The 27,913-nt window shown below is 45.9% G+C and overlaps 1 protein-coding gene across 4 annotated transcripts in view; it reads left to right on the forward strand.

Annotated features, from left to right (window-relative positions):
* Nucleotides 1-27,913, forward strand: part of FBXO9 (F-box protein 9) — a 1,471,688-nt gene that overhangs the window by 451,951 nt on the left and 991,824 nt on the right. For all 4 annotated transcript variants that reach the window (XM_069606124.1, XM_069606121.1, XM_069606123.1 and 1 more), the window contains one exon: nt 26,054-26,153. In XM_069606124.1, coding sequence (XP_069462225.1) covers nt 26,054-26,153 — 100 coding nt within the window. The remainder of the gene's footprint in view (nt 1-26,053; nt 26,154-27,913) is intronic.

The raw sequence follows: 27,913 nt of genomic DNA on the forward strand, positions 1-27,913 counted from the left end.
CACGTCCCCATTCACGAGAAGCATCGGACGTTCCTGTGCTTTGTAGTACAAGGAAGGCACTACCAATTCAAGGCTATGCCGTTCGGGCTAAAATCGGCGCCATGGGTGTTTTCGAAGTGCCTGGCACCATTGGTGGCCCATCTGCGTCTACAGGGTATACACATGTACCTGTACCTTGACGACTGGCTCATCCGGGCCAGGTCAAGGGAAGTAGCCGTCGAACACACGGAGAGGACCGTCTGGTTGCTGACAGATCTGGAGTTCTCTATCAACTATCCAAAGTCCTGCTTGATACCATCGCAGAAGGCACTGTTCCTGGGGGCCAGGCTCAGCAGTCTCCTGTCTGGCGGCCCCCTCAGAGGAGAGGGTAGTGGCCATACTGGGCAAGGTGCAACGGCTGTTGGCACTCAACACCGACACAGTGCGGACCATCATGTTGCTTCTCTTCATGATCTTGTTGTGTATCTACCTGATACGGCTTTGCAGGTGCGCTCCAACATCGCCGGCGGCACAGGTTTACAGAGCCTCCCATACCAGGAGATGGTCACCACGGACGCTTCCCTGCAGGGCTGCTGAGCCCACACTGGACATCTCCACGACAGAGGCCTGTGGCTGCCGGAGGAGAGGGATCTCCACATCAATGTCCTGGAGCTGCGGGCAGTGTTCTGGGCCCTTCCGGTTGTTCATTCCGTCCCTCAAGGGCAAGGTGGTGATGTTCATCATCAGGAAACGGGGGGCACCAGATCCCCAGTGCTCTCCAGAGAGGCGCAGGACTTGTGGCACTGGGCCGTCGCCCCCTAGAGATGTTCCTCATCCCTTTTCACCTGGCAGGAGTCAAGAACACCATTACTGACTCCCTCAGCAGGGAGCTGCGCTCTTGCCACGAGTGGGAACTTTGACAGGATCAAGTGAACCACCGCTTTCTCAAGTGGGGCAGACCCCAGATCAACCAGTTGGCGACGAATTCCAAATGCCCGAAATTTGTCAGCAGGTTCCATCAGCCGAGGAGCATGGGGGGGATGCGTTTTCCTTCCCGTGGGAGGGCCTGTCCTGTACGTGTTCTCTCTGATGCCTCTCCTGCTGCAAGTCCTCAATCAACTCAAACGGTGCCGATGCAAGATGATCCTTGTCTCCCCGGCGTGGCCGAGGCAAATTTGATACCCGGATCTTCTCAGCCTGTCAATGTCACCCCCGGTCAAGCTGCCAGTGGTCGCGGACCTGCTCGTGAGAAAAGGAGGTGAAATCCTACATCACGACACAGGGTTGCTGAACCTGAAAGCTTGGCTCCTGCAGGCTTAGAGTTTGGAGGGTACAAGTTGCCGGTGGACTGCAGGGACGTCCTTGCTTGAGCCAGACCGTCGCTGACTCTTAAGTCTACATTTAAAGAGACAAGCAGATTTGGATTAAGAGGCTCTTTAAATGTAGTCCAGAGAGACACTCCTCTCAATTTAAAAAAAAAATAATTAAACTTTATTAAGATTTACGTCATTATAAAACACGATACAGCCAATTATAAGACATGTGCCCAACAATAAACCAATCACAAGATCTCTTCACAATGGGCCGCCATCGCATCATTCAGCTATTTCACTCTTGCCACACACCCCTTCCTCCAACTCCCCTCTCGTATTAAAACCAACACCCGATCCAAGTCGAAACCACAGCTGCAAAGGTCAGCCCTGTCTGAACCACCAGATGACCTGATTTTCACTCTCAATCCTCTTTACCCAGCAACGTCCTTTTCTTGTCCAGAGTATTTGCCCTTCTTTCCACATTCCAATCAACTTCCTTCACATCCCTCACCCTTCTGCACCGCTCCATAGGCATATACTGGGTTTGGAATTCCTCCCATTCCATTTCAGTATTCCCACCCCAGCCATGTGTTGCCACCGTAATCCTCTCCATCACATATATATTCTTACCCGTATTTATCCATTCCTCCTTGCTCGAGAGTGTTACCCTTACCCTCTTCCAATGTGTTGCTAAACACGCTCTCACTGCTAACAGCAAGAAATGCAGCGGTTGTGGCTGGCTGCTATATTCCCCCCTTCCCTACCTTCTAAACCAAATAGGACCAGTAGCGGCTACTCTCTTCTGGGGACTCCTTCCAGCTCCTTGATCCACCCGAGCACCTCATCCCAGTACATCTGGACTCTCACACAGCCCCACAACATGTGCCAATAGTCTGCCCCTTCTCCACATTCATGCCAGCAGTAAGGGCTCACCCCCGGAAACATCTTGGAGAGTCGCACTGGGTCGTACTGCCATCTGTGGAGTAGTTTAATTGTGTGAAGTTTTTACTGGGATGCGATTGAGACTCTATATGCCCTGCAGCACATTTTCCCCTATAGCGTTTCATCCACCTCCACACCTTAACCCCCTTGCCACTTGACCATAAACTTCTCCATGTTCCCCTTCCCCGCTTCCACCAAGGCCACGTCTAAGGAGGAGATCGTCCCTTTCATGTACCCTCTTGAGTGCAGGTCTTTCTTGAAGGGGTTCAGCTCCCTCTGTACCGGTTCCCTCCAAGGCACGGCCGTAACTACCCCCTTCAAATGGAGATATGAAAATACTGACACATTCCCAATACCCAATGCCTCCTCCAAGTCCAGCAGTGAAATAAACTGACCATCCTTCCACAACTGCCCCACCCTTTCCAGCCCTGCCTTTTTAGGGAGAATTCTCCAGAATGGCTAGTTTCCCTTACCTACTGAGTCCCTCAGCAGCTTTGCTGGATTTCTAGGATTTATTTTTTTCACCTGGTAAGAGTGTGAGCCTTTTTCCCACTTTTACATGTGTTTTGCTGTGTGTGTTTTCACTTTTTGTGTGATCTTGGGCACTGAAGGCTCGCCTACTCCAGAGCACAACCTTTTTTTGTGTTACACAGCACCTTCAGTGCAGTGACACAGGGTTGTCTTTGAGACTTCCCCCTGACTCAATTTTTCTGGGGCTGACTACTGTCCCCCAGAAATAGGTAAAGTTGCCATTAACTTTATATAGTCACTTTAAACTACAGACCCAGTACACCCCATTTTTCATGGAGCACTGGAAAGGGTTCATTCTTATCCCTTTTTGTCTGTGCCTCTTGGAGCCTTGTTTCACTCCTTTAACTTTATTAACTTTAAGACTTGGCTGGCGGCAGTGGTATCTACCCTAACCTTTCTACCGCGATTATATCATATAAATGTGGTATTGTTTTAGACTATTATAGTAGCCTCGAACATAAACCCGCTTGACCAAATACATTTTATTTTGTTTCCGGCTGGGTTTATTCACCATTTCTTTCTGTTAGTCTTTCTCGTGTTTTTCTCTGCGTGCCAAACCGGGGATGATTCCTTTGTTTGCTGTCTTTTTTCGCGGGCTTCTGCACAGAAGCCCTCCTTAAGGCGCCTGATAGTCTAGGTAGGCAGGATGTGAGGCAGGGATCTTCAGACCCTTGCCATGGGTTGCCTTAGTAACCCAAGTCGCACTCTTGTCTGATTGGCTAAGGGGACTGGCCTTGTCAGGCCAGCCACCCTGCTGTGTGATTGACAGCCAAGCTGTATGAATGGGGGAAAACTGCATAAAAAGCAGGTCTCTGGGACTGGAAGAGCAGAGTCGCCACTGGAACGAAAGAACCAACGAGGAACTGGAAGAAGAGGACCCCTAACACGACTGAACCGCCCAGTGAAGCCCTGCTGCAGGTCCGAATCGCCAAATTCGACGGCAGAGAAGATCCTCCAGGAAACTTCTTCTCTTGAGCTGGTGGGACCAACCAGTTCGCCCAAACTACAAGCCAGGACCCCTCCTCTGGTCGAATTCGCTGTACAGAGCTACAGTGGGCCGGATAGCCAGGAAGGTCGGACCCTGTTTGGGTTTCAAGGAGCACACCTTTTATTCGTTGTTTTGCTCTGCTGCTGGCCTCTTCCCTGGGTGGCGCAGGACCCTCCAGTCTTCCTACTTCGTGTCAGTCCGACAGTCACTTCAGGAACCGTGTGCCTGCAGGAACCACCAGGAACGTCCGCCGCAGCTACAGCTCCCTCTCCATTTTAAGGTACTGTGCCATTCCGGTTGTGCGTTTCGCTCAGCCGATGCGAAAGTGTTTGAAATCTTTCTCCAATCCGAGGGCTTGTCCTTCTCTTCTCTTTGAACTAACTTTTCTACTGACCAACCTAGTCCAGATCTGTGCCACAAACTTTACCGCGAACTACATTGAACCTATTATCAAGAGCAAAAGACTTTTGAACCATTGACTTTGGCCCTAAGCCTTTTCTATCCGATTTTAACCTTGTAGTCTCTCTTGTGCAGTTGCCCTGCTTACTTACCTGTTGGTTTTGCCTAATTTATAATAACTTTCTTTCCCTCCCTTTTAAATTGCTTTAGTGCCATTTTGCTCCCACTTCATTTTGTGAGCTTAACTTGTCTGGAATTTAAGCGAAGGGAAGTGGTGTGGTGTATTTATGATTGTGATTTGTTTTGACTTGCATAAAATAGTTAAATGTTATACAACTGTTGAATAAATAAATATATATTCTTTTACTTAGAAACCTTGAGTCAGTGTTTGCCTGAACCACAGTAGTTGCTGTCCTTTGTGTAACTACTTGTACAGCTCACTTACTCTTGAGATAGGCCTGGCTGCTTCGCTACTGCTACCACTATAACTGTGTAGTACAGGCGTGTACCAAAGGTGAAATTGTACTGTCACTAGTCCTAATTGTGTGTAGTGTTCCCAAAAGGTACTGCATATAATTCTGCCTAACACTGTCTCAAACCATGACTGAAGTCTTAGTTTGAGGGGTCGTTCTCATCGATAGTAACACGATCGGTAAGGTGTCTGGCCATTTTAGCTTGGTGCCAGCACACGTCTTAACGAGTTTGTTCTTTTTAATGCCATTGTGCCTTTCCACTAATCCGGCACTCTGGGCATGTCTAGCTGAATGGAACCGTTTGTCAATCTGTAGTCCTTTGCAAATTTGCAGGACTACAGTGGCAATAAAGTGTGGCCCATTATCAGACCAGATGACTCTCGGCAGCCCGAACCTAGGAAAAAACCCTTTCAACAGAGTTTTTGCCGTGGTTATGGCCGTTGCATCTCTAACTGGGAAGGCCTGAACCCACTTACTAAAGGCGCAAATAACAACCAATACATATTTAAGATTGTTACACCATTCCATTTCAATAAAATCAAAGTGAATAACCTCAAACGGGACTGAAGGTGGAGCGAAACTTCCTCTAGGAGTCGAGGTACCTTTCCCTACATTGTGCTGCAAGCAAACCATGCAGTTCTGGACAAAACGCTCCGCAATTTTGAAAATCTTATCATTGGCCCATACACTGTGTAGCATTTTTGTTAGTTTCCTCACACACACGTCGGACCATGAGCCATAATAACCATCATTGTAATGTAGGCGTCGGGGAGTAACCATTTCCCTTCAACATTGTCTACCCAACACCCATCATCATCCAATCTTCCTGCACCCTCGATCCATCTTTTAGTTTCCTCTATGGTAGCATCTGCTTGAATATCTTTTACAACATCAATACTTTCTCCCAAAGTGCAAACATTTACGACTTCTTTTACAGCGTACATTTCTGAACTGAAATCAGTGGCAGTCTGTTTAGCTATCTGATCGGCGAAGGCATTCCCTTTTCCTACATCATCTGTAACTTTTTGATGTGCTGAACATTTTATGATAGCTAACTGAACGGGGAATGCAAGTGCTGAAAGCAATCGCACTATTAAAGTGCCGTGCTGGATTTTCGTTCCATGCGAGGTCAAGAAACCTTGTTCTTTCCAAAGTCTACCGAAATTGTGGGCCACCCCAAAGGCATACTGACTGTCAGTGTCATGGGCGCTACTCTCGAGGGGCCAGGACTGGCCCAGCGCCCTCGGAAGCAGACCCGTCTTCCACTACTCTGGACCCAGCAGACCCCTACAGGGGCCCTTTGGACCGTGTCCTGGCGCCTTTGGTGCCAGGCTCATGAAGGGTTTCAGTCCCGGCACCATAGGCGCCGGGCTCATATTGATAAACAGTGTAATAATGCTTGGGTGGACTTACCTGAGGCAGACCATGCTGCATATTTACCCAGAACAATCCAGTCTGGTTGAAGTCCCCAGCCATCAGGGGTGGGAGGAACTATTCCCTCCATTCAGGAACTCTTTTCTTACCTGGGTGGAACCGGTAGAAGAACACACACTGGAAGCACTTCTCTGCTATTTAAACCGCGCCCGATGGAAAACACGTGCTTCGCGTTATTCTGCAGCAGCAGCAGGACGCTCACCGAGTCGGCTCCTGCATTCCAGGTCCAGAGTCATCTTCAGCTTCCGCGCAGCAACCTGTGGATGAAGAAAGACACAGAACAATACTTACCAGATCCCGGAATCCAGTCACCGGCAAAACCTGCAAAGAATAAACATAAGGTTAGAAAAGTGAAACTCGCTCGCAGCCGCGCCCGCTTACCTGATCCATCCGTGATTGCAACGGAGCTAACCGCGGCCTTCTCTTCGGCAGCTTCTCTGCACCTGAAAGGCAAAGGACATAATTAAAAAGGGGTTCGAGTGAAGGCAGTCGCATTCATCTTAACTTACCAGTTTTTGCACGCGCAGAAGCGGCCGCATCAACCGCAGCATCCCGGCACCTGAAAACTAGAAAAAGGACATTATTAGAGGTGCCATTAAAAGCGGCCAACGATCATTATACTTACATGCATCGGCACGTGCAGTGGAAACGGATATAAAGCCTGCAGCATCCCGGCACCTGAAAACTAGAAAAAGGACATTATTAGAGGTGCCATTAAAAGCGGCCAACGAACATTATACTTACGTGCATCGGCACGTGCAGCGGCAACGGAAAACTACGCCCACAGCATCCCGAGGCCTGAAACAAAGGAAAAGGGACATTATTGAGGTGCCCATCTTTTAAAGCCTAAAGACTACAGTATACTTACAGGCATCCGCTCGTGCAGTAACGGCGGCATCGCTCTTCGGAATCCCAGCACCAGTGCCACAACTAAGGCCGCAAAAGACTTGAGCCTCAACACTGAACTCATCCAGTGACGTAACTGGAATCCACGCACCCCTGCACCAGACGCAGGATGGAGAGCTCAGCATTTATACGCCTAAGGTGAGAGCTCGCCGAGACAAGTAGAAAGCTAGGCTGTGGGAGAAACTGGCGATTGGTGGGAGAAGGAATCCCATCAAACGGTGATTAACCCTTTTTCTTCCACCTGCAGAAAACTTACCCTGCAAGTCAGACATTCGATAAGAGGAAGCCCAGTCCTGAGAGTCGTCCGAGCTCTACGCTTCTCAATTGAAGAAACAATAGCAGCCCAGCCGGGATCAGCGCCTCCGTGGGAATCAGGTGAGCGTTAGTCAGTATATATATTCACTGTACGCCCTTCAGAAAGCTCACAAGCTCGAGTTAACGCTATAATTTCTGCGGCCTGCGCAGAGTTATGCATAATTATTTTGGTTTCCGCAACCGTGCTTAAAGTAGTGACAGCATAAGCAGCCGTGGATGTACCGTCTGGAAGTTTAAAACAAGAGCCATCTCAAAATAGCTCTCCTTGAGGGCTATTCAAAGGCGTGTCTTTCAAATCGATTCTGCCTTTAGTCTCTTGTTCTGTGTGACGTATCGTCATTATCAACAGTATTTTGTGAGACAGGTAAAAGTTCAGCCGGATTTAATACGCAACACCTCTGAATTTGAATGTGGGGAGCAAACAAGATCAGTTCATATCTTGTCAATCGTGCAGAAGTGAGGTGTTGCGTTTCAGTTCTATTCAATAAAATATCTACAGAGTGAGGTACTATTAGGGTTAACGCATGACCCAGGACCATTCCCTCACTCTGTTTTACAGACGCAGCAGCAACAGCGCGCAAACATCTTGGCAAAGCGCATGCTACAGGATCAAGGGCAGAGGAATAGTAGCCGCACGTCCTATTTTTCCCTCCATGTTCCTGCGTTAACACAGCCAAAGCACATCCATCACGTTCATGCACAAACAATACAAAGGCCTTATCATAATTCGGAGTTCCTAAAACCGGCGCCGAACACAGCGCGGATTTGAGCAAATCGAATGCTGTCTGGTGTTCCAAGGTCCATGGCAATGGCAAAGAAATGCCCTTCTTTGTCAAAGCCAACATTGGTTTAATCGTTAACGAAAAATTCGGGATCTACAATAAGAAGCCATACCTATCAAGGCTCTAACTTCCTTTTGCGTATTTGGGACAGGCATACCAGAAATGGTCTTTATTCGTTCAGGTGTCAACCGTCTTCCCTCCTTTGACAGGAGATAGCCTAAATAGGCGACCTCCTGGCAACAATATTGGAATTTCTTAAGTGAAGCTTTGTGGCCATGTTTTGCTAGATGACAAAGCAACAACACAGTGCCTTCTTTACAGGCACTCTCAGAATCAGCGGCCAAGAGGATGTCATCTACGTACTGTAGTAACGTGCAAGTAGTAGTAGAAGTAGGCAACTCGAGGGTATCAAGCTGCTCTTTCAATGCCCTACTATAAATACTTGGACTCTCAGTGTACTCTTGTGGTGCACGAGTGAATGTAAACGAGCGTCCACCTAGGGTAAACGCAAACAAATACCTACTATCCTTGTGTATAGGAATACTGAAAAACGCGTTTTTAAGATCAACACCGCTAAAGTGGGTGGCAGAAGCCGGAATCATGGTTAATATCATTATAACATCAGGTACAATAGGAAATTGAGGAGCTACAATTTTGTTAATAGCGCGTAAATCAATTATAAAACGAAAGGGAATCGCATTATCACCTTTTTTGTATACTGGCAAAATGGGGCTGTTACCCGTAATCTCCTCAATTACTCCACGATGTACAAAATCAGAAACTATACATTTCAAAGCCTGTTCGCCTTCAACTGAGATCTTATATTGCGGGATGCGAGGCAATTTTACTCCATGTTTCAAAATAATTTTAACAGGTTCAATTTGGAGAATGCCCACATCATTATCATCAATTGCCCATAAGCATTCTGGAACATTACTAAATTCTGGCGGTAAAGGTCGAGTCAAAAACTGAGAGGCGAGTGATTGCTGTGGTGAAATTGTTAGCCGAATCCCATCCGGAGAACAATGAATTACTGGGTGTAATGCCTTCAACAAATTTAGCCCCAGCAAATTCTCCCCACAGTTGCTGGTAAGTAAAAATGGACACTGTTCCGTGAAGGGACCCAGTGCTATCGGTACCGGCAAAGAGACCGGACAAACTACAGGTGTGCCTGAAAACCCTACGGAAACGTTGGATTGCCCTGATGGGGGAATATTTGGAACCCGTGAATGGTCAATGGAACATTTCTGTGCTCCCGTATCTACTAAAAATAGATGCTTCCTATTTCCCACCGCCATCTCAACGTAGGGGCCTTTCTGATTAACGGGAATAGGCGTAGGTTCCAAATCCTGCGTCGGGCAATCCTAGCGGAACAAAATATTATCAAAGGGAAGTTCTTCGGAGAGATACGCGGCAGAAGGGTGATCAAAAATGTTTCTATTATCCACATTCGAAACTTGCTTATCTCGTGAAGGAGATTGCTGTGATTCTGGTGCAAACTGACCTCTGCCAGGGCCCCCTGCACCTGGGCGACCTCTGGATCGTCTATCCATGTTCCCAAATGACCTTTGCTGTAAGGTCGGGCATTGTGCACGCCAGTGGCCTTCCTGCCGGCAATAGGCACACTGGTTAATGGTTACCGGAGCCAAGGGCGCACGTCCCTGTGGAATGTACTGACCTCTAAATTGATTACCCCCTCTAGGGTTTCTAACGATCTGCTGCAATAAAACTTTAGTTTTCAAGTCACCCTTTTTTTTCTCAAGCTTCTCTTTTTCACTGTTTACACGATTTTCATAATACTGAGCCATATGCAATACTTCTGATTGGGACTTCGCCTGCCAAGCGCTTTCAGAGGACATAATCTGTAACTGGATGTCAGGCAGCAATCCACGTACAAATTTGTCAACAAACAACCTTTTCCCTGACTCTGTGCCTAAATCTTGTCCACTGAAATCCGAGAATACCTGCTCGAACCGATTGAAAAAATCGGTAGCACCCTCAGACTTTCCTTGGGCACAGGCCATAAGCTTGTCCCATATGATTATTTTTTCTGGAACCATAGTTTTCAATTTTACAATAATTCTATCAGGCAAGGTTAATATCACTTGAGGTGGTCATTCGCCAGCTGGTCTTTCTCTGTCCAGCCTAGTCATGTTATCCCATGTATCTCCCAACCCAGGTATGTCATCTATAGTCCTTATCTGCTTCCACAAATCGACTGGCAGGAGTACGGGAAATAATAGGTCAATATCACTTAGAGTAAATACCGACGACTCTAAGACCGACTCTATTTCTTTATAGAATCCGGTCGGATTTTTTCGTATATCAGGAATAGATTGCTTTATGGTGTTCACTTCCTGTCTTGAAAACGGGACTTGAACCAACTGTGGAACTGTAACGCTCACCTGATTCCCGTAGAGGCGCCGGTCTTGACTGGGCGTATACCGTATCTTCAAAGGTGATGTGTAACACACGGCTGGCTCTTTGGGCTGGACCTCTGTGCACTGTATGTCTGACTCGAAGGGTAAGATGTCTTAGGTAAGTGAACGCCGTGCTCTCCATCTGCCTCGGGGCAGGGTGCTGTAACCAGTTTCTTCACTGGATAAGGGGAGCAGGCCTCTTGACTTCAGAGGACTGCTGTCTGTCGTTTACTGCACGAACGGTAAGTTTTGAGTAATCCTAATGTCTTTAAAGTCTTTAGTAATGATGTCTCTTGTTTTGCAGGGTTCCGGCGATGGCGGATGACGGGCTGAAGTGAGTTGAAGATGGAGCCTGTGTGATGAATAGAAGCGCCTGGAAGCACGTAAGTAAGCGCTTGTTGCCTGCTTCACGATGCGCTCTAACTGTCTTTTTATTTTGCAGGTACAAGTTCGGAGCGGCTGCAGGGTGCCGGAATACCCACTGGGTTAGATGTGGAAAGGAGTAATGGCACGTGAGTATTAAAGTTCCCCAATGTCTTTGAACGCACCTTGTTTTGTCTTTCAGATGCGGGATGCAGCGCCGAAGGCCTCCGGAGCGTGCAAAGAGTAGGTAAGCCTTTGTCTTTCAGATGCCGGAATGCAGCGCGAGGCGTTGGTGACAGCCGATGGACCAGGTAAGTGAAGAGCTGTCACTGAAGACCGTAATGCTAACCTGTTCTTTCTTGTCTTTATAGGTGTTGCTGAAGACTGGATTCAGGATGGTAAGCCTTTTTCCTTAGGCCCAGGATCAGATGCAGAAGACACGATGAGCGTTCTGCTGCAGAGGATGCAGAATAACGCAAAGCAAGATTCATCCATCGGGTGTGGTTTAAATAGCCTCCTGTAGTGCTTAGGTGTCTCCTTCCACAGCCACGCCTAGGCAAGAAAAGAGTTCCTGCTTTCCAGAAGAGTTCCAGTGTTCTGAATCTAGGGAGTGGCTCCTGCCCCACCCAACAGGAAAAGTAGTTCCAAACAGAAGAGGATCAGAGGCTCAACTAGCAGGCAAGTAAGCAGCATGGTCTGCTGCAGGTAAGTCCACCCAAGCATTATGAGCCTGGCGCTTGCAGCGCTGGGACTGGGCATATTTATGAGCCTGGTGCCACTGGCGCCAGGACTGGGTCCAAAAGGTCCCAATTGGGACTGGTTGGCACTCGGAACCTGGGTTATGGATCTGCTTCCAAGGGAGTTGGGAAAACGCTGACCTTTTGGAAGCAGAGATCATGACAGGAACGTAATGTGCAGGAATTTCTCCGGCTACTATACCTCGTGCAGCATCAGCCGCAATCTCAACTTTTGGGACAAATGTCGGAGGGACCTCTCTCATAGGCAACTGAGAAGTAAGCAGCTCCGAACGCTTACTAAGGAACATAGCCAAGTCAAGCGCTAAGGCAGTCGAAGAAGTATCAATCGAAAAAGCTCTCTTATAAACACTCAACAATTCTGCGGGACAACAAATCTTTCTTCTTACACACTCATTCTGCAGGTGCTCTACCATCACCTGTATCACTTGCTTTTGCATTTCTAACGTATATTGACTGTATGTGTCATATACTTCATATGGAGTTATCGACATATCCGAAATCCATCTTATCGCATCCTTTGTACAAATTCGTGCTTCCTCACCTTTTATTTCTCGACGAGGAGAAAACCGTTTCTGTAAGTACATAATACCTAAACTATCACCATCTACTTCCTCGTTCTGTAACTCTTCCAACTCCTTCCTATACTCAAAAATCCTCTCAACATGCTCATATACCTTCTCCGCAGTATCTCTGGACAATGCTAAGGCGTTCAAATCCCGTAACCCTTGTGGGAAATCTACATCATCTAGTCTATTCCACATTATACTTAAATGAGTCCCTAATTGTAAAGAAGCCACAAACTTGGTAAGTGAAAGCCAGTTTATTAGGAACAGCTTCAGTAACTCACTTAAGACCCCCAACACAGGCAGCATCCAGGTTATAACTGACTTCACTCCAGAGTAAACATCTCCAAGCACCGATCATTCCAGAATAGCACAGTAGGCATAAACCCATTCTGGAATTACAGATGATGTGCTTGGCATAAACACAGCTGAAAACCATAGCAACAAGAAAGCATACAAAGGTTTAGCTTTATACAACAAAGCATACAAAGGTTTAGCTTTATACAACACATCCCCCTCCCTTATGAAATACATTTCTTTATTGTGGGATATGTACCCACTGAACAGATATATACTTACATCATTTTACTTTCGCGATTCTGGACAAAGACCAGACTTGACCACTTTCTACACACACAGCGTTTTTGAAGACTCGTGTAACCCTAACAGGCTCTGTGTATAACGGTTCCCCTTTCTTGGTAACAACAGCCTTCCTTATCCGTACCCAATCTCCAGCTTTGACCATGGTTATTCTCCTTGGGTGCTTCTTATTGACTCTTTCCACCCACTTGTTTTTTCGGGCTTCCATCCCTTTCTTTACATCATCCACAACCGCATCTGACGCTCTCGCCCTGCCCAACCAAGCTGGCGCAACACAGGTATTTGCCTTTCGCCCTCTCATAAGTTCAAATGAGCTAATCCCCGTTTCTACTTGCGGAGCCATCCTCAAAGCATACAGCCTGTCTCTTACTGCAACCTTTTTGTCAAGACCACATGCATTAGCTCCACGAATAGCGTCCATAATACTTCGATTTACTCTCTCAACCATACCGTTTGCTTGGGGACAATACAAAGGAGTCTTTTTGTGTTTGATTCCACATTTGTACAGATACTCCAAAAATAGTTTTCCCATGAATTGTGGACCATTATCCGTGACAATGCTCCTGGGCAAACCCTCCCTTTCAAACACATCCTCCATGAATTCAATTATGCATTGACATGTGACTTCCCTCAGGATCTTAAACTCTGTCCATCTCGAAAAAGGTATCAACCATCACCAAAATGAGCCTACCTCTACTTGCACCCATGTCTACGAGACCTAGAACATCCATGGACAAATCTTGCCACACACCATCAGGAATGGTAGTTTTACCCATTGGTTGGGACACAGCTATCACGTTCTTCCCTGATTTGGTACAGTCACTGCACGCACCAACCACTTTCTCAATTTCGCGATCAATTCCTGGTCACCAGTAATCGGCTTTTATTATTTCTTTCGTTTTACAAATGCAAATATGCCCCTGATGGGCACAATCAATCAATTTCCTCCGCAGACTGCCTGGAACCACCAACTTGTCCCATCTGTACAACAGCTCTCCTTTTACGGATAGTTTATTCCTTACTTCCCACATAGCCCTCTCTTCACCTGATAATAGCCTTTTCTCTGGCCACCCATCCGCCACAAATACCATAATCCGCTTCCACATTTCATTGGCCCTTAACACTTTAATCCACTCTTGTTTCTGAATTATACCCTCCACAGTTGCAAAAACCATTTCATGTTCACCATATACACTACTTCCTTTTTCACCAGCATCATTCTTCAACTTCACTCTCGAAGCGTGATCAGCTTGCACATTCTCTTTACCAGCAACTACTTCTATTTCAAATTTATGACACTGTAGCCTGGTTACCCAGCCTGCCACTCTCCTTGAAACCTTGTTGAGGCCTTTACTTTCAAAAATCGCCTTAAGGGGTTTGTGATCTGTTCTCAAGGTAAACTCCTGACTCCTGCCAAAATTTTCCATCTTTTCAATGCCCCAATGGCACGCCAGGGCTTCCTTTTCCAACACGGAATAGTTCAATTCTGCACCTCTTAACATGGGGGATGCATGCATTACAATCATCTCCGTACCATCAACATCTGGCTGCAACATCACCACACCTATACCTGTCTCACTGGCATCCACGGCCAGGATGGTTTTCTTCCTAGTATCAAACATCGATGCAGGTTTTGCCATATCAATTTTTCTTTTCATTGCTTCAAATTCTTTTTCACATTCCTTGCTCCATTCAAACTCAGCACCCTTCCTTAATAATGCCCTCAATTTAGTTATGGAATCGGCATAGTTCTCAACAAACCTACGATAGAACTCAATAGTACCTAGAAATGATCTCAACTCAGCCTTATTCTTTGGTGGCTGTGTTTTCAAAATGGACTCAACTAAATTCCTTTTTGGTTTGAGTCCCTGCTCAGAACTTTCATGACCTAGATAATCAACCGCTTGAGTCAGAAATACACATTTTTCGCCACGCAAAGTTATTCCTCTTGCTTTAAAGATCTTGAGAACTAAATCCAGTCTTGTTTTTAACTCACTCTCGTCTTCCCACATATCAGGACATCGTCCTGAAAGCACCATACAGCGCCGACATCCTTCAACAATTTGTTCATAACCTTTTGGAATATGGAAGACGCTGACACCAGCCCAAATGGCATGCGCTTGAATTGATATATTCCCTCATAAGTGATGAAAGCAGTCAATTTGTGTGACTCATCATCTAAACTTATCTGATGATACGCACTAGCCATGTCAAGCTTTGCAAAATATTTTGCACTCCCTATCCTACTTAATAACTACCACACACCGATTAAGCTCCCTCAAATCAATGCATACCCTCAAATCCCCATTGCTTTTCTTTACCACCACCACAGGGGATATCCACTCCACAGCCCTAGCTGGCTCAATAATTCCTTCTCTTTCCAATTTCCATTAATTCCTCACGCACAGCATTCCGCACAGACAGGGGCAGCGGTCTGAGCTTGAACGCAACAGGTGTTCCTCTAATCCACCACCAAACTTACAATTGACGGATAAATGTCTCAAATCAGTTATATAGTCTTCAACAGTTTCTCCTTCATGTTGACATCTCATGCCAAAATGATATCGCTCCAATACCGTGCTAGTTTTTGACTCAAAATGCCTATCAAGTTTGGTCAATGCCAGGTCAAAATCATTTGTTCCTTCTTCTGAATCTAATTAGGAAATATCAGGAAGTGTGTCATATATCCTCTGACTTTCATACCCCAGAAAATGCATTAACATCGCTACTTTACGTTCTACAGACATTCCATTCCCACACATAGCTTTAACATAATGTAGGAATCCCTTCTTCCACGGGGCCCACTTAATTTTTGGCGGACCTGGTGTGAGCATAAATACTTGCGGACCGGGGACTCCAGACAGGGCCATATTTATAACCTCTAAATGCCACATAACACAATGCGTAAAATAACAGGTTAATATGCGTCCAAAGTATATGACACAACAAAAACAATTTTGCTTTCAAGATGTCAAATGGTAATTCTTAGAATATCGTCAAATGTTGCCATACATAGCCACTCTATTTTGGCTATGCTTGTCCAGTCACCACCACAAAATATCTCCTCCTTTAGGGGGGCAGTGAAAGCACCTTCACTAAGCTGTGGTGCCCTTTGTCATACACCCCTAATTCGCCTTCCCACAGGGGGCCCTGGGCGAGGTTTCAGTATCCCTTCTCAATTCAGTGCCACATCCGCATTCAGCTGGGCTTGATTCAGCGCCACATCCACTTTCAGGCAGCTTCCAGCTTTCAGCTTCCTGCTGATAGCTCCTGCCAATTCCTCCTGGATGGTGGCTGCTCCTGCTGACAGCTCCTGGATGGTGGTTGCTCCTGCTGATAGCTCCTGCCAATTCCTCCTGGATGGTGGCTGCTCCTGCTGACAGCTCCTGCCAAACTCCACTTCCAGTCACTGTTGGAGGTCTTGGCTTCTGCAGGGATCACTACAGACATCCCATCCTTGTCGCCATTGTAAAGAAGCCACAAACTTGGTAAGTGAAAGCCAATTTAATTGGAACAGCTTCAGTAACTGACTTAAGACCCCCAACACAGGCAGCATCCAGGGTATACTCCAGAGTAAACATCTCCAAGCACCTATCATTCCAGAATGGCACAGCAGGCATAAATCCATTCTGGAATTACAGATGATGTACTTGGCATAAACACAGCTGAAAACCATAGCAACAAGAAAGCATACAAAGGTTTAGCTTTATACAACAAAGCATACAAAGGTTTAGCTTTATACAACACTAATCCTTCGATAAAAACATTTTTCTCAGGAATCTCTTTTAAATTTTCGAGTGTGGAAAAAAACATCAGCTTGTTCACCCTTCTCCATACAATGTTTAGCCCAAGCAGTCAATTCATTCCTCTTGTCTGGCGACACAGTATTACGAGTCACAACCCTTGGTCTTGCTCCCTGGTCTACTACAAGCGATGCAGGATCACTTGGAAGAGGAAGAGCAGGCACATTCTGAATAACAGGTGAAGGCAAGGGGGCAGGCAAAGGGGCGACGGCTGGAAGAACAACAGGAAGAACAACAGGGAGGACCGGAGGAACTATGGGAGGGGAACTACAACAGGAAGGGGCAAAGCGCCAGGAGGAGGGACATATGGAGGTTGCGCGGAGGCATCGGGCCTTCGTTCATGCAAATGTTTATTAATCAATTCGTCTGACGTATGAAAATCTTTTGAAGGGTAGATTTTCTGAATGCCTAATTGAAATGCCCTGTCCGTGTTCCTAACTGACTCCAATTGCTTATTTTGATCATATAACCATGCCTTTTCAACACTAGTCATATGTCCACGCATATGTTTCTCTCTACTCTTTTGTTGCTGCAAAGCTTCTATTTTCCAACTGTGCAACGCGTCAAATGCTGCAGGCCTAGCCTTCTTCTTTACTAATGCAGACTCTAAATATTCTATACGAGGGATTTCAAAACTACCATTGGTTGGCCACCGAAGATTAGAATTATGTCTGGTTTGTCTGTGCCAAATGTCATTAAATGCTATACTACCAAAGCCTTTCTTACAGTACATAGTACATGCCGGCGACCCCTCCTGTGGTGCGGGACGGCTATCTTCCAAAGATTGTCTGTCACTGCGGAAAAATGCCCTAAAGCAGGCACACAATTTCCCAGGCATATCAAAGTTCTGGTGTTACCTGGTTAAATAATTGTGCTCGCGAGTACAATGCTCCAAATTCAAATTTGTCAGGGTTAAATTAAGAATCGGGACACGATTCACCTGACCAAAGGACTGGGAGGCTCAATCGGGTTACTAAGGACAATGCAAAGGACCCACGTGTCTGGTGATTTTCGGCAAATTTACCCACCTCAAATATATGGACCCTCGTCAAAACGTCGTCTCGGGCTATAGCTCACCGTCCAGGGATCGGATTGTGCAGTTTCGTCGAGGAATTCACTTCTAGTCTTAGAGTGGCCGGTTCTGTTGACACCGTCCGATCCCGGTCCGATAGCCGAGCCAACCTTCAACGAGACGAAGTCAATCTTGAGGGTCCCTATTTGGGCGCCATCTGTGGAATCAGAAAAAATACAATATTACGGCTGTTACACCGAGCAAAGGAAAATACACCGACACGGTCTTATAAAGATTCCCAGAATCTTTATTACAAAACTGAACAGTATTCAACAAAGTACACAAATAGCTATTTGGCCGTTAATACATCACAGAGACCACCAGCAGGGTCCAATATGAGCAGTGAGGAAATTTCCTAGCTGGACATCGGTGCTTTTATACAATTTGTAAAATGATGTCCAGCAACCCTTACAGGTTAATCATGCACTGGGCTAGGGTTGCGCCAGGTTCACTTTCCTAATTTACATATCTCGTGCATGCGGTTTACTTTTCAATTCATTTACTAACACACTCCATTATTATTCAATTTAACATTTACACTCTTCATATATTGCTTTAATACAGACCAAACAATGTTTTGCATATTATATTCGGATAGCATTACTGTTCTTGTATACTTGTAGTTTAACATTGCTAATTCAGGTAATCTCCTGCTCTGAGGTCAACAAAGGACAAGGTCTACATGACCCTAACATGTAGCCTGAGGGCAGGTTGGACATTAACTTCCCTACAGAGGTTGGAGAGGTTAAGACAAGAACAAGGACACATGAGACGGCCATTTTAGATTACAGGGTGACTTTGTATAAAACCCCAAAATGGCGGTTTCTAACCTAAAATGGAGGCTTGATTCAAGATGGCGGCTTACATCAATTTCTAAGGTCAAGACCTTGCCGCAGACAGTTATTCGCGTACTATTTTCAAGCAACTTGGCGTAGGCCAATATACATACAAATCGTTTGTAATAAGAGGCATAATTTAATATCCGGTTTGACAACACAACTTACTGAAGCAGGAGAAAAAACAGACTGAACGCTGAGGGACCGCCGCGAACCCTGACAGAAAGAGGGAGCCGCCGCACAGGACCGGTGAGTTAGTGCTGACCTGGGGCGCTTCCTACACGAAAGCTGTTACAAAGTCACAAGTTTAAATGCTGAACAATTGACAAATCTAAGCAAAGCTTATTTTCTGAATACTGAATAATTAAAGAAAACAAAGCAAAGTGGCAAAGACGAAAGTTCCCTTTTAAGGGACTAAGAGAGGGGAAAGTTTACGACCAGCATTATAAACCGCCAATAGGCTGTCAAAAGACATGGGCAGAATTACCAGTGGGGAAAGCCTCTATCCAATACCACCCAGAGCCAAGAGGCTATGAGAAAACCATACTAAGACAACCCCTGGGAAAATCTCATAATCAGCATTGCCATCCGCCACAAAGATGTGAGAACATCAATAAAGCATCCAAGGCATAAATCTCCTTATAAGAGAGATACTTTTGGGAATGCTTATATCTTACATTGCCAACAGCCAAGTGACTGTAAAATCATACAGAGATATTGGTGTGGAGAATACTGGAATCAATATTGCCATCAGCTTTGAAGTTAGTCGTAGGAGTTTTCTTCCTGGCAGGCGAGTATACCAGGAAAGGGCTTATAGTGGTTAGTCCTGGCAGGCAAGTGGACCAGTAAAGAAGATGGTGGTTCGCGAATTTATCTTTCTGGTAGAAGATGTACTGAAAGAACCTTTATTTAATGAAGAGAATCCATGTCCTTCATTTGTTTGACAATCAGTGGCATCACTGAAACAAGTTGATTTTTGCTATCCTCCTTAGAAAAGTGTTTTATTTTGAGAAGTATTTTTTTAAACAATTTTTATTATTTTAATTAACACTCCAAACATTACAAACATTGAGGACATTCGCATATGAGCTTCACATCATTATATCCACATATAGTGCGTCATCGTCCTTCCCCTCCCGCCCCCTTAACTTCAGCCCCTACTTCAATTCCGCCAGCTTACGTATCTCCAGGCTCGTCTTCCTCATTAATCTCCCTCATATCGTCTTCACTAAGGTCGGCCTGGGAGGGTCCCACCATCGTGGCCACCAATTGTCTCCATGCTATCAGGGGTCCCGATTCCTCCTCCCCTCCCCCACTGATTGCTTCATACCACGCTGTCGTTTCTGCACCACGTCTCTATTCTGGGTCAATTCTCCATTTGGCCAGAATGTAGGCCAGGTCTTTCATCTTACTGATGTGCTTCAGGTTGCGTGGTCTGGCAAAACCCCCCAACATGCATGCCCAGACTGACTCCACCTCCAGTGTGATTCCTTTTCTGGCCAGGCGTAGCTTAACCTCTGTCCAGAATCTACCCACCTCCGGGCAAGCCCAAAACATATGCATCAGTCCAGCTTCCACCTCCCCGCACTTTAGGGACTTCTGTGTCACTGAACTTCCAAACCTGGCAACTCTGCTGGGGGTCATATATGCCCTATGGGTGACATTTAGCTGGATCTGCTGTAACCTCGCGTTACCTTTGTGCCTTCTCCCATTGTCCATCCAGCAAAGGTTCTCCCACCTCCTCCTACCAGTCCCGCCTCAGTTGGAGTAACTCCTTGCCCACCCTAGTCATCAATAGTTCATATATGCTGGATATTTCGTGCCCACCCTCCGAGATATCATGCATCGTCTCAGTGATCGTGTCAGGTTGCTCCGCTAGCACTGCCTCAAGCCACTTTTCCCGCACCCGTGTGATAATTCTCGTATATGTAATATATTGGCCTTTGTGCACCCCGGTGTCCTCCATTAATCTCTGGAAATCTAGTACCTCCCATTCTTGCCATACATCTCTGAGGTTCGCAAGGCCCATCGGTTCCCAGTATCTACGGATCCCTTTTATCATTTGCGAGTCCTCCCCACATAGCGCCACTAGCGGCACCTGCAGGGAGCATGGGGTCGGGTTTCCCACTATTTGCCATACCTTGCTCCATATCTTCCAGCCCAGTTCCAGCAGTCCCGCCCTTCGTTGCAACTTTGATTTGGGCAGCCACACCACTTCTCTTAAAAAGAAGGGGGCAATATCCTTACACAACAGCCTGGCTTCAGCCGTCTCTTCAGACAACCACTTGGCCACAAACCGGAGCTGTCCCGCCAGGTAGTATATCTCGAAGTTCGGTAGGTTTATGCCCCCCTGTCACATGAGTTTTGCAGCTTCCACAGGGCCACTCTATTTGAGAAGAAGTATTGAGAACGATTGAAGTGCTATCTTGACAATAAGTAGTTCCTTTGAAGAAAGTGTTATATGATGACTGAACAATTTGCTTGGTCTGAACTTTTTGTTTTTAAAAGAAAGTCAATCATCCTTTCAAGAGGGATATTGGGCCTCATTTCAATATTGCCGGTCCAGAAACAAGGGTGCTGGTAAGCTCACTGGCACCTTTGTTCCTGAACCGGCAAACTACAAGACTGCCTGCCGGAGCCTCTGTGCACGACAGGTCTGACCCGGACAGGCGCAGCGACCACGGTAGGCAGTTTTTTGTCACAGGAGCTCTGGCTTCGTTGCGAACTGTGCTGATGCTCCTGTGTCCCCACTCCCATAGAGTCCCACAGGATTCAATGGGAATGGAGATTAACAAATGTACTGGCACCTGAATTCCCGGCCGCCGGACCTGTAATTGCCCGGTGTCCCGGAAAGTCAGGCGACCGGCAGGGTTACCACCGGACCTGTAATTGGGCCCATCCCATTGTGGAGAATATGGAGTTGTTTGGATTATCAACCAACTGGAGTGGAAAAATACATTTGTTGTATCCCTGAAAACAGCTCAGTGGTTGAAAGTCTTTTATATTACCTTAAACAGATCTGGAATCAAAGTATTCCTGAATTGATCCAGGGGAAGGGAATACCACCCTAGTCACAAGGAGTACTTTCAAGAACTTTTAAATTTGAATTACAAAATTGTTTTGATGAACTAAAGCTAGCCATATTTTCCATGTATTATTTTGTTGTGTGTATTAGTGTGAGGGCCAGAGATATTTTGGTCCCTTTACTTTGGTTTTAGTTTGCTAGGCAGGGACCTCTATATTAGGTTTGGGAAAGCTAGGCGTTAATTAAAAACCATTTTTATTTTGAATAAATGGCAAACCTTGAGAAAATGTTTGTCTGTCTCGCATTTCTGACCCCTCAAACTTCCCTCTGCTCACGTTATCACAAATGATGAAGGGGGTATCTCTTAACTATGCCTGCTTTACCTTTATGATCTGTGGCGAGCCAGGAGGAGGATGTGGATACTCTTAAGCACATGGTTCACTGTTTTTTTATGAAATAATATTCTAAGGCCTATCTTTCCCTATCTCTATGGGTGATACATGCCTATCTTACTAAGAGGCTCGTTCATTAGGTGTGACTGTCCAAAGGCAAGTCCTCTGTAAGGCCATCAGGGCGCAATGGGAGAACAGAAGGGTGGCCACAATAGGGGATCTACTGCAGGAAGGGAAGCTAATGGACTTTGAGATGCTAACTCAAGAGAGTGGTGTTCACACAGGGCATTTGCTGATGTATATGCGGTTGGCTTGGAAAGTCTTGAGGTGCAAACTGGTATTGACAATGACCGGACGCTGGTGACTATATACGATATGGCAGAAGGGGGGTACATGTAGTGTTCCCACTGTATGAGTTATTGCTAGGCCAGCGGTGGACTGTATACATGCGAGCATGTGTGGGGTGGTAGACGAACCTGGACAGGAAGTTTACTGATGCAGAGTGGACTACACAAAGAAGGTGTATCTAACACACCCTGCATACATGACACCACATAGGATAACTTTTCTCCCAGGAGCAAGTAGGCAGGGCTGCCCCAGATGTGATGGGGACGGGCCGGGGGGGCGGGAATACTACACATGTTCTGGACTTGTCCTGGACCTGTCCTGGTCCTGAGAACATTCTTGACGTCAGTCGCAGACATGGTGGCAAGAGGAGTTGAGATGCATGAGTGGTTACCTGAGGCTTGCTTGCTTGCTTGGCTTGTTTCCCCGGGGGAGGAAAAGGAGTGAATGGAAAAAGGGCACTATGCACTTGGCAAGAATGAAGGATCTAATTTGTATACTGGCAAAGCGTAGGATAGCCATGGCCTGGAAACTGGCGGATGGTCCTGATATTAATGCATGGTGGGGAGAGCTACAAAAGTGGGCAATAGCGGAGACAATCGTATGTTACAGGGCAGTGCGCAGATGCTTGAGAGAAGGGAGTGAAGATGTGATGTCTTGGAATTTGCTTTACCAGGCGCTGTTTGGTATCCCCCTGGAACATGGTGTGCGTGAAGGGGGGTGTCTCACTTCCCAATTGACCAACATGGTGATGGAAAAGGTAGATTGTTTAATTGACGCCCTCCGTGGAAAATCCTGGCTGTACTGTAGGTAAAGCACAGGGGGACTGAGAGACTAAAGGGAACCACAGGCGCTATGTCGGGGTACCCTGGTATAGGTTGCTGTATAGATATCTTGAGGTCTCAATGTGGTCTTGCCACCATATCATGGGAGAGGGGCTAGTTTGTGCCAACTGAGGTGATACTGTGATATAAGACCTCCCACACAGCATGAGAACTTCAATAGCTGAAGATAAATTGTTAACATGCTTAATGAGACAAGTGGTAAATCCATGGGATGCTTTGATGCACCCTGGGACATTGGGGCGGGGGTGTTGGATGGGGGGAGGGGGTTCGTTGACTGTATTTCACCATGTAAAAACCAATAAAACAAGTTTAAATAAAGAAGTCTGCTGTCCAAACTAACCTAACTGAACCTACCACTCTGAAAACGAACTAATAACAGGAGAATGACTCCCTTCTCCTGAGGGTACTTCCAGTACCAGTCGATAGTGTTCTTGTTTTAATACACCCTTCTTATATAGTCTCTTGCGACTTCATGGATCAGTCTTTGTGTTTCTTCAAAGGGGTTACTGACTGTTCTCAGCTCTTTCGAATTTACTTTTGCCGATCTTTTGTAGGATCTTTTATCAGGGTTACTGATTTCAACATATTGTTGGCTTTAGATTATTATTCTGCCAAACTTTCTCTCCTGGAAAATTGCATTCAGACCTATTTCGCTTGGCACACCTTTCATTTGGTTAGTTCCTCTGAACTCTGATTCATATGGTTCTTTCTTTTTACTATTCTGTCCTTTGTATACAGAATGTTGAATGCTTTTTCCCTTTTCCCAGGGTGCTACTTTCCACTTTTGCTTTCTCTTGAAGCTTAAATTATTAGGATCCCTTTCTCTTTAGTCAGAGCTTTTAAACTTAATTAACTTCTGATTTAACTCTCTCATCACATCTACTGAGATGAGTTATTTGCCCTGCATAACGATCCCCGCTGGTCCTCCTGTGACTTCTGTTCTCCCCATTACCTTCAAGTATGCTGGAGAACGTTCTATGCAGTCTTTTACCTAAGGAGCCCTCTATCTGGTCACGTCTTGCCACCAGCGTGTCACTGTCAGGGTTCTCTGCTTCAAGTTCTCTTTGTCCTGTATGTTCTCTTGGTAAGGAACTAGATACCAAACTGTAATGTCTCTCCGTTGGGTTTGGTGATATTTTGTAGACCCTCTGTCCACCACAGAAGCCCTGTGGTCTCGCCACCACCTCTGTCCATGCTACTGCCTTTCCGGTTGCTCCCTTTTGGGATTCACTTTAGTTGGTGTCGTTTTGCGCAATGTCAAGTGAGATCGAATCTCGCTGGTCTCCTAGTCTGTGCTTCTCTCTCTCTGGATGTTGTGTAGCTCGGGGTCCTCCAGTGTCTATGCACACATTTCTCTCTCTCCATATGTCTCTCTGGGGGTCACATAGCTCGGGGTCTTCCAGTGCCTATGTATTGCTTTCTCACTCTCTCTCTATGGATCTCTCTCTTGAGGTGTTGCCGAGTCTCTGTGCTTCAACGTACTCGTTCCAGTGGTTTCGACGCTTTGATTTAAAGCTACATGTTCTTCTTGATAATGAGCGTTTCTTCGTCCCTGTCTTGTTTTTTTTTGTATTGTCTTGTATTGTAGGGCAACCCATGTAGGCCATGGTATACGCAGTTGTGGGGAGTTCGTCATTGGAACGGGAGTCCTTGTCAAAAATGGGGGAGTCTCTCCCGGTGAGGTCCCACTTGCCTCGACCCCTATGGAGGGTGTTGCGGAGCAGACTCACCTTCCTAGCCTCACAGGGGGTGCAAGGGGTTCTTCCACCTTCGGGAGAAGGGGCAAATTCCCTCGATTTGTCACAGATCACTATTGGTTTGTCAAATTGTGGGGATTGAGCAGGAATTGTATCTACGGTAAACGCCTATTTGACCTAAAACAAGTGACCTAATGACCAATTTGGTTGAATTTTGCATGGGTAATTTGGCCTTCGGGGCAATTTGGTTGCATGTATTGCAAAATACCAACAATGGAGAGCGGTGGTTCCGGGGGTATCCCCATGTTTGATATTTTGCAATTGTGGGTTTGCAGGGCTGTCCCCTGCTTCTTTAAAATATGAGGCGGGGGACAAAAAAAGCACATGGGCGTTACAATAGGGACCGGAGCAAATTCATTTTTGGTCAGTTTGCCGAGATTAAAAAGAATTTGGTAAAACATACCCAAACCGTATCTACTACTCGCACTTCTACTCCTGCAGAGCAGAAGTAATTCTGTCAGTGGGGCAAACCACATTGCTCGGAACCCTCCACCCATTGCTGCTGCCTTACTAACCGAGCTTCATTACCAGAGTGAGTGAGTGTGTGCAAAGGAATTCACTTAGTAGTCACAGATCTGGAGCAGTTGGAACATTTTCTGCTTCAGCACATTCTGGGATGAATAGCCGCAGACTTGCCTGCTTAGTCCTGTCTTTGTCCAGGTAAGATTGGCATTCTCCGTCACTGCATTCTGATACAGAGAAATACATTCTTCCCATAATAGCGGGAAGTGGTACCAGCACTGCACATCAGGTGCCTACAGGGTCCCTTCTGCCCATGTAATTAGCCTGTGTGCTGTATTCTCTCTCAGAGCACTCGCACCCATGCTAAAGCTACAAGAGTCTGGATGCTGGAGGCACACACATTTGTGACAGTTAAAATTGGCTTTTCATAACAGTTTTCTAACCACAAGACTTGTTCACATTGCTTTGTTGGAAGGTAAACACTCCCATTGGTCTGATTTAGTTGATCATGGTAAGCCAATCTGTGTGTACTGATTTGACGAAGAAGTTGCTTTCTTCCTTTTAATATGCCCAGTCTTAAGGAAATGTTGTTATTTTACATACGTGGAGCATTCAAATATTAAGTGTTATGAAATGTGTCTTTTGCTTATAGCTTTTTTTTTCTCTGAAAACATAAGCGAATAATAGGGTAATACTGTCATTGCTTTAAGTTTGTTAAAGTCATGAAATGTCATCTGTTGTCTTTTGCAGCCATCAAGTTCTATCGGAGAGCAATGCAACTTGTGCCAGATATAGAATTTAAAATTAATTATTCTGGATCTCCAGATGGTGATGGAGTAGGAAAAAGCTAGTAAGTGTGACGGTTTGCCATCTTGATTTAAAACAATAATAATCTTAATGTCTAGAAGAAAACGCAGGTTTTTTTATTTGGGCTCTTTGTTGGCACAAGCAAAGGTACGTGTACTAAGCCTTATGTTGCTATAAAGAAACCCTTTCTTTGGAACTTTGCCAGCTAAATCCACCATATTCTACAAAGGGTTGTATGTTCCCAGATGGATTATTGGAAGTGAGGTGTTTTCAATCTCACTGCCTGACTCATCTCACTTGTTTTGGGGACACTGATCATTCCTTATGGCTGCCAGTTGTAATGAATCCTGTAGAGACATCACCAAACCCGAGCCTAAAGTCTCCTCCCATGTGGCCAGGGTAAGACAGCTGCTACCTGATCCTAACCCTGGGGGTTACCACATGGTAGGAGACGGCTATCAAGGCGAGGTGGTGACTCCGCTAGGAGAGACGTGGTATTCATCTTCTGAGGATGTGTCCAATCATTCCCAGATACCTAATGGCAGGTTATCAATGTACAAGTCCCTCCCATATAGCTACTTAAAGAATCTGTCATGAAAAATCATTTAGACAGAATAAGGATGGTGCCTCAGGGGTTCAAGAATCAAATGTGAAATCTTTTAATGGTCATGATTCTGCCTTGGGTAGAAGTCTCACTTCACCGTGGGACCACAAACCCTTCTCACAACATTCCCTCACCCTGTTAACACTCAGTATAATGCTGATGGTTCTGGGACGAGGAGGAAGGGCTCAGAGGCAAAGAAGATTGAGACTACTGTTAACCAAAAGGTGTGATCTAGTTGTTACAGACCGGGCACCTGAGTGGGATATTTAAATCCCTGAATGAGATCCAACAGAGAGAAGCAGGTGAAGGATAGGTAGAAGGCAGTGTGTAAGGTATTGCTGAAGGAGAGGCTGTTCGAGGTGGCGCCACCAATGTCAGAATGCCATTGGAAGGTGTCAAGAAGATTGCAGGTGAACGCGGAAGAGACGCGGAGCCCACCGGAGAGACGCCAATGCTGGAGAGTGATCGGACGGGACGCCAGAGGTCCACCACGACAGCTGACAGTAAGATGGAGATGCCAAAGAAAGCCATTGAGTTGGTCAAAAACTAACGCTGACCCTGGGGCGCTGCAAATAAGACAGTTGCTAAAAACACATGCTTTTGAATTCCGAAAAATTGAAGAAACAGAGCAAAAGCAACAAGAATGTAAGTCCCTTGTATGGGACTACAATTGGGGAACGCTGATAACCAGCATTGCCAACAGCCAAGAGGCTGTGTGAAAACCACCCTAAACCAACAAGGGCATATATCCCTGTATAGTAGATATCAACTGGGCAAAGCCTTATAACTAGCATTGCCAACAGCCAAGGGATTGTGAAACCATACATAGTCGACAAGGGCGCAACTCTGACTTTTTGGGATATCAACTGGGGGAAACTTGTAACACAAACTGCATACAGTCAAGGGGCTGTCGAGAAGTAGATGAAAGACAATCTGAAAACAAGGCTTCTGTATTGAATTTCCAGTTTAGGGACAACTGGACCACATATTACCAAGAGTCACGAGACTGTAAGAAAAGGTAATCATTGTTCAACCCCTTTCAAGAGATAATGGTGCGGTGAATCTTGGAATCAATATTGCCCTCAGACTTGATTGTAGCTGTAGGAGCGTTCTTCCTTGCAGGCAGGCACACCAGGAAAGTGATCATAGTGGTTACCCCTGGTAGGCAAGTGCACCGGGAAAGAAGATTTGAAGAAGTA

The sequence above is a fragment of the Ambystoma mexicanum genome, chromosome 4p (genome assembly GCF_040938575.1).
Source record: "Ambystoma mexicanum isolate Mex_15411 chromosome 4p, UKY_AmexF1_1, whole genome shotgun sequence".
Lineage (NCBI taxonomy): Eukaryota > Metazoa > Chordata > Amphibia > Caudata > Ambystomatidae > Ambystoma > Ambystoma mexicanum.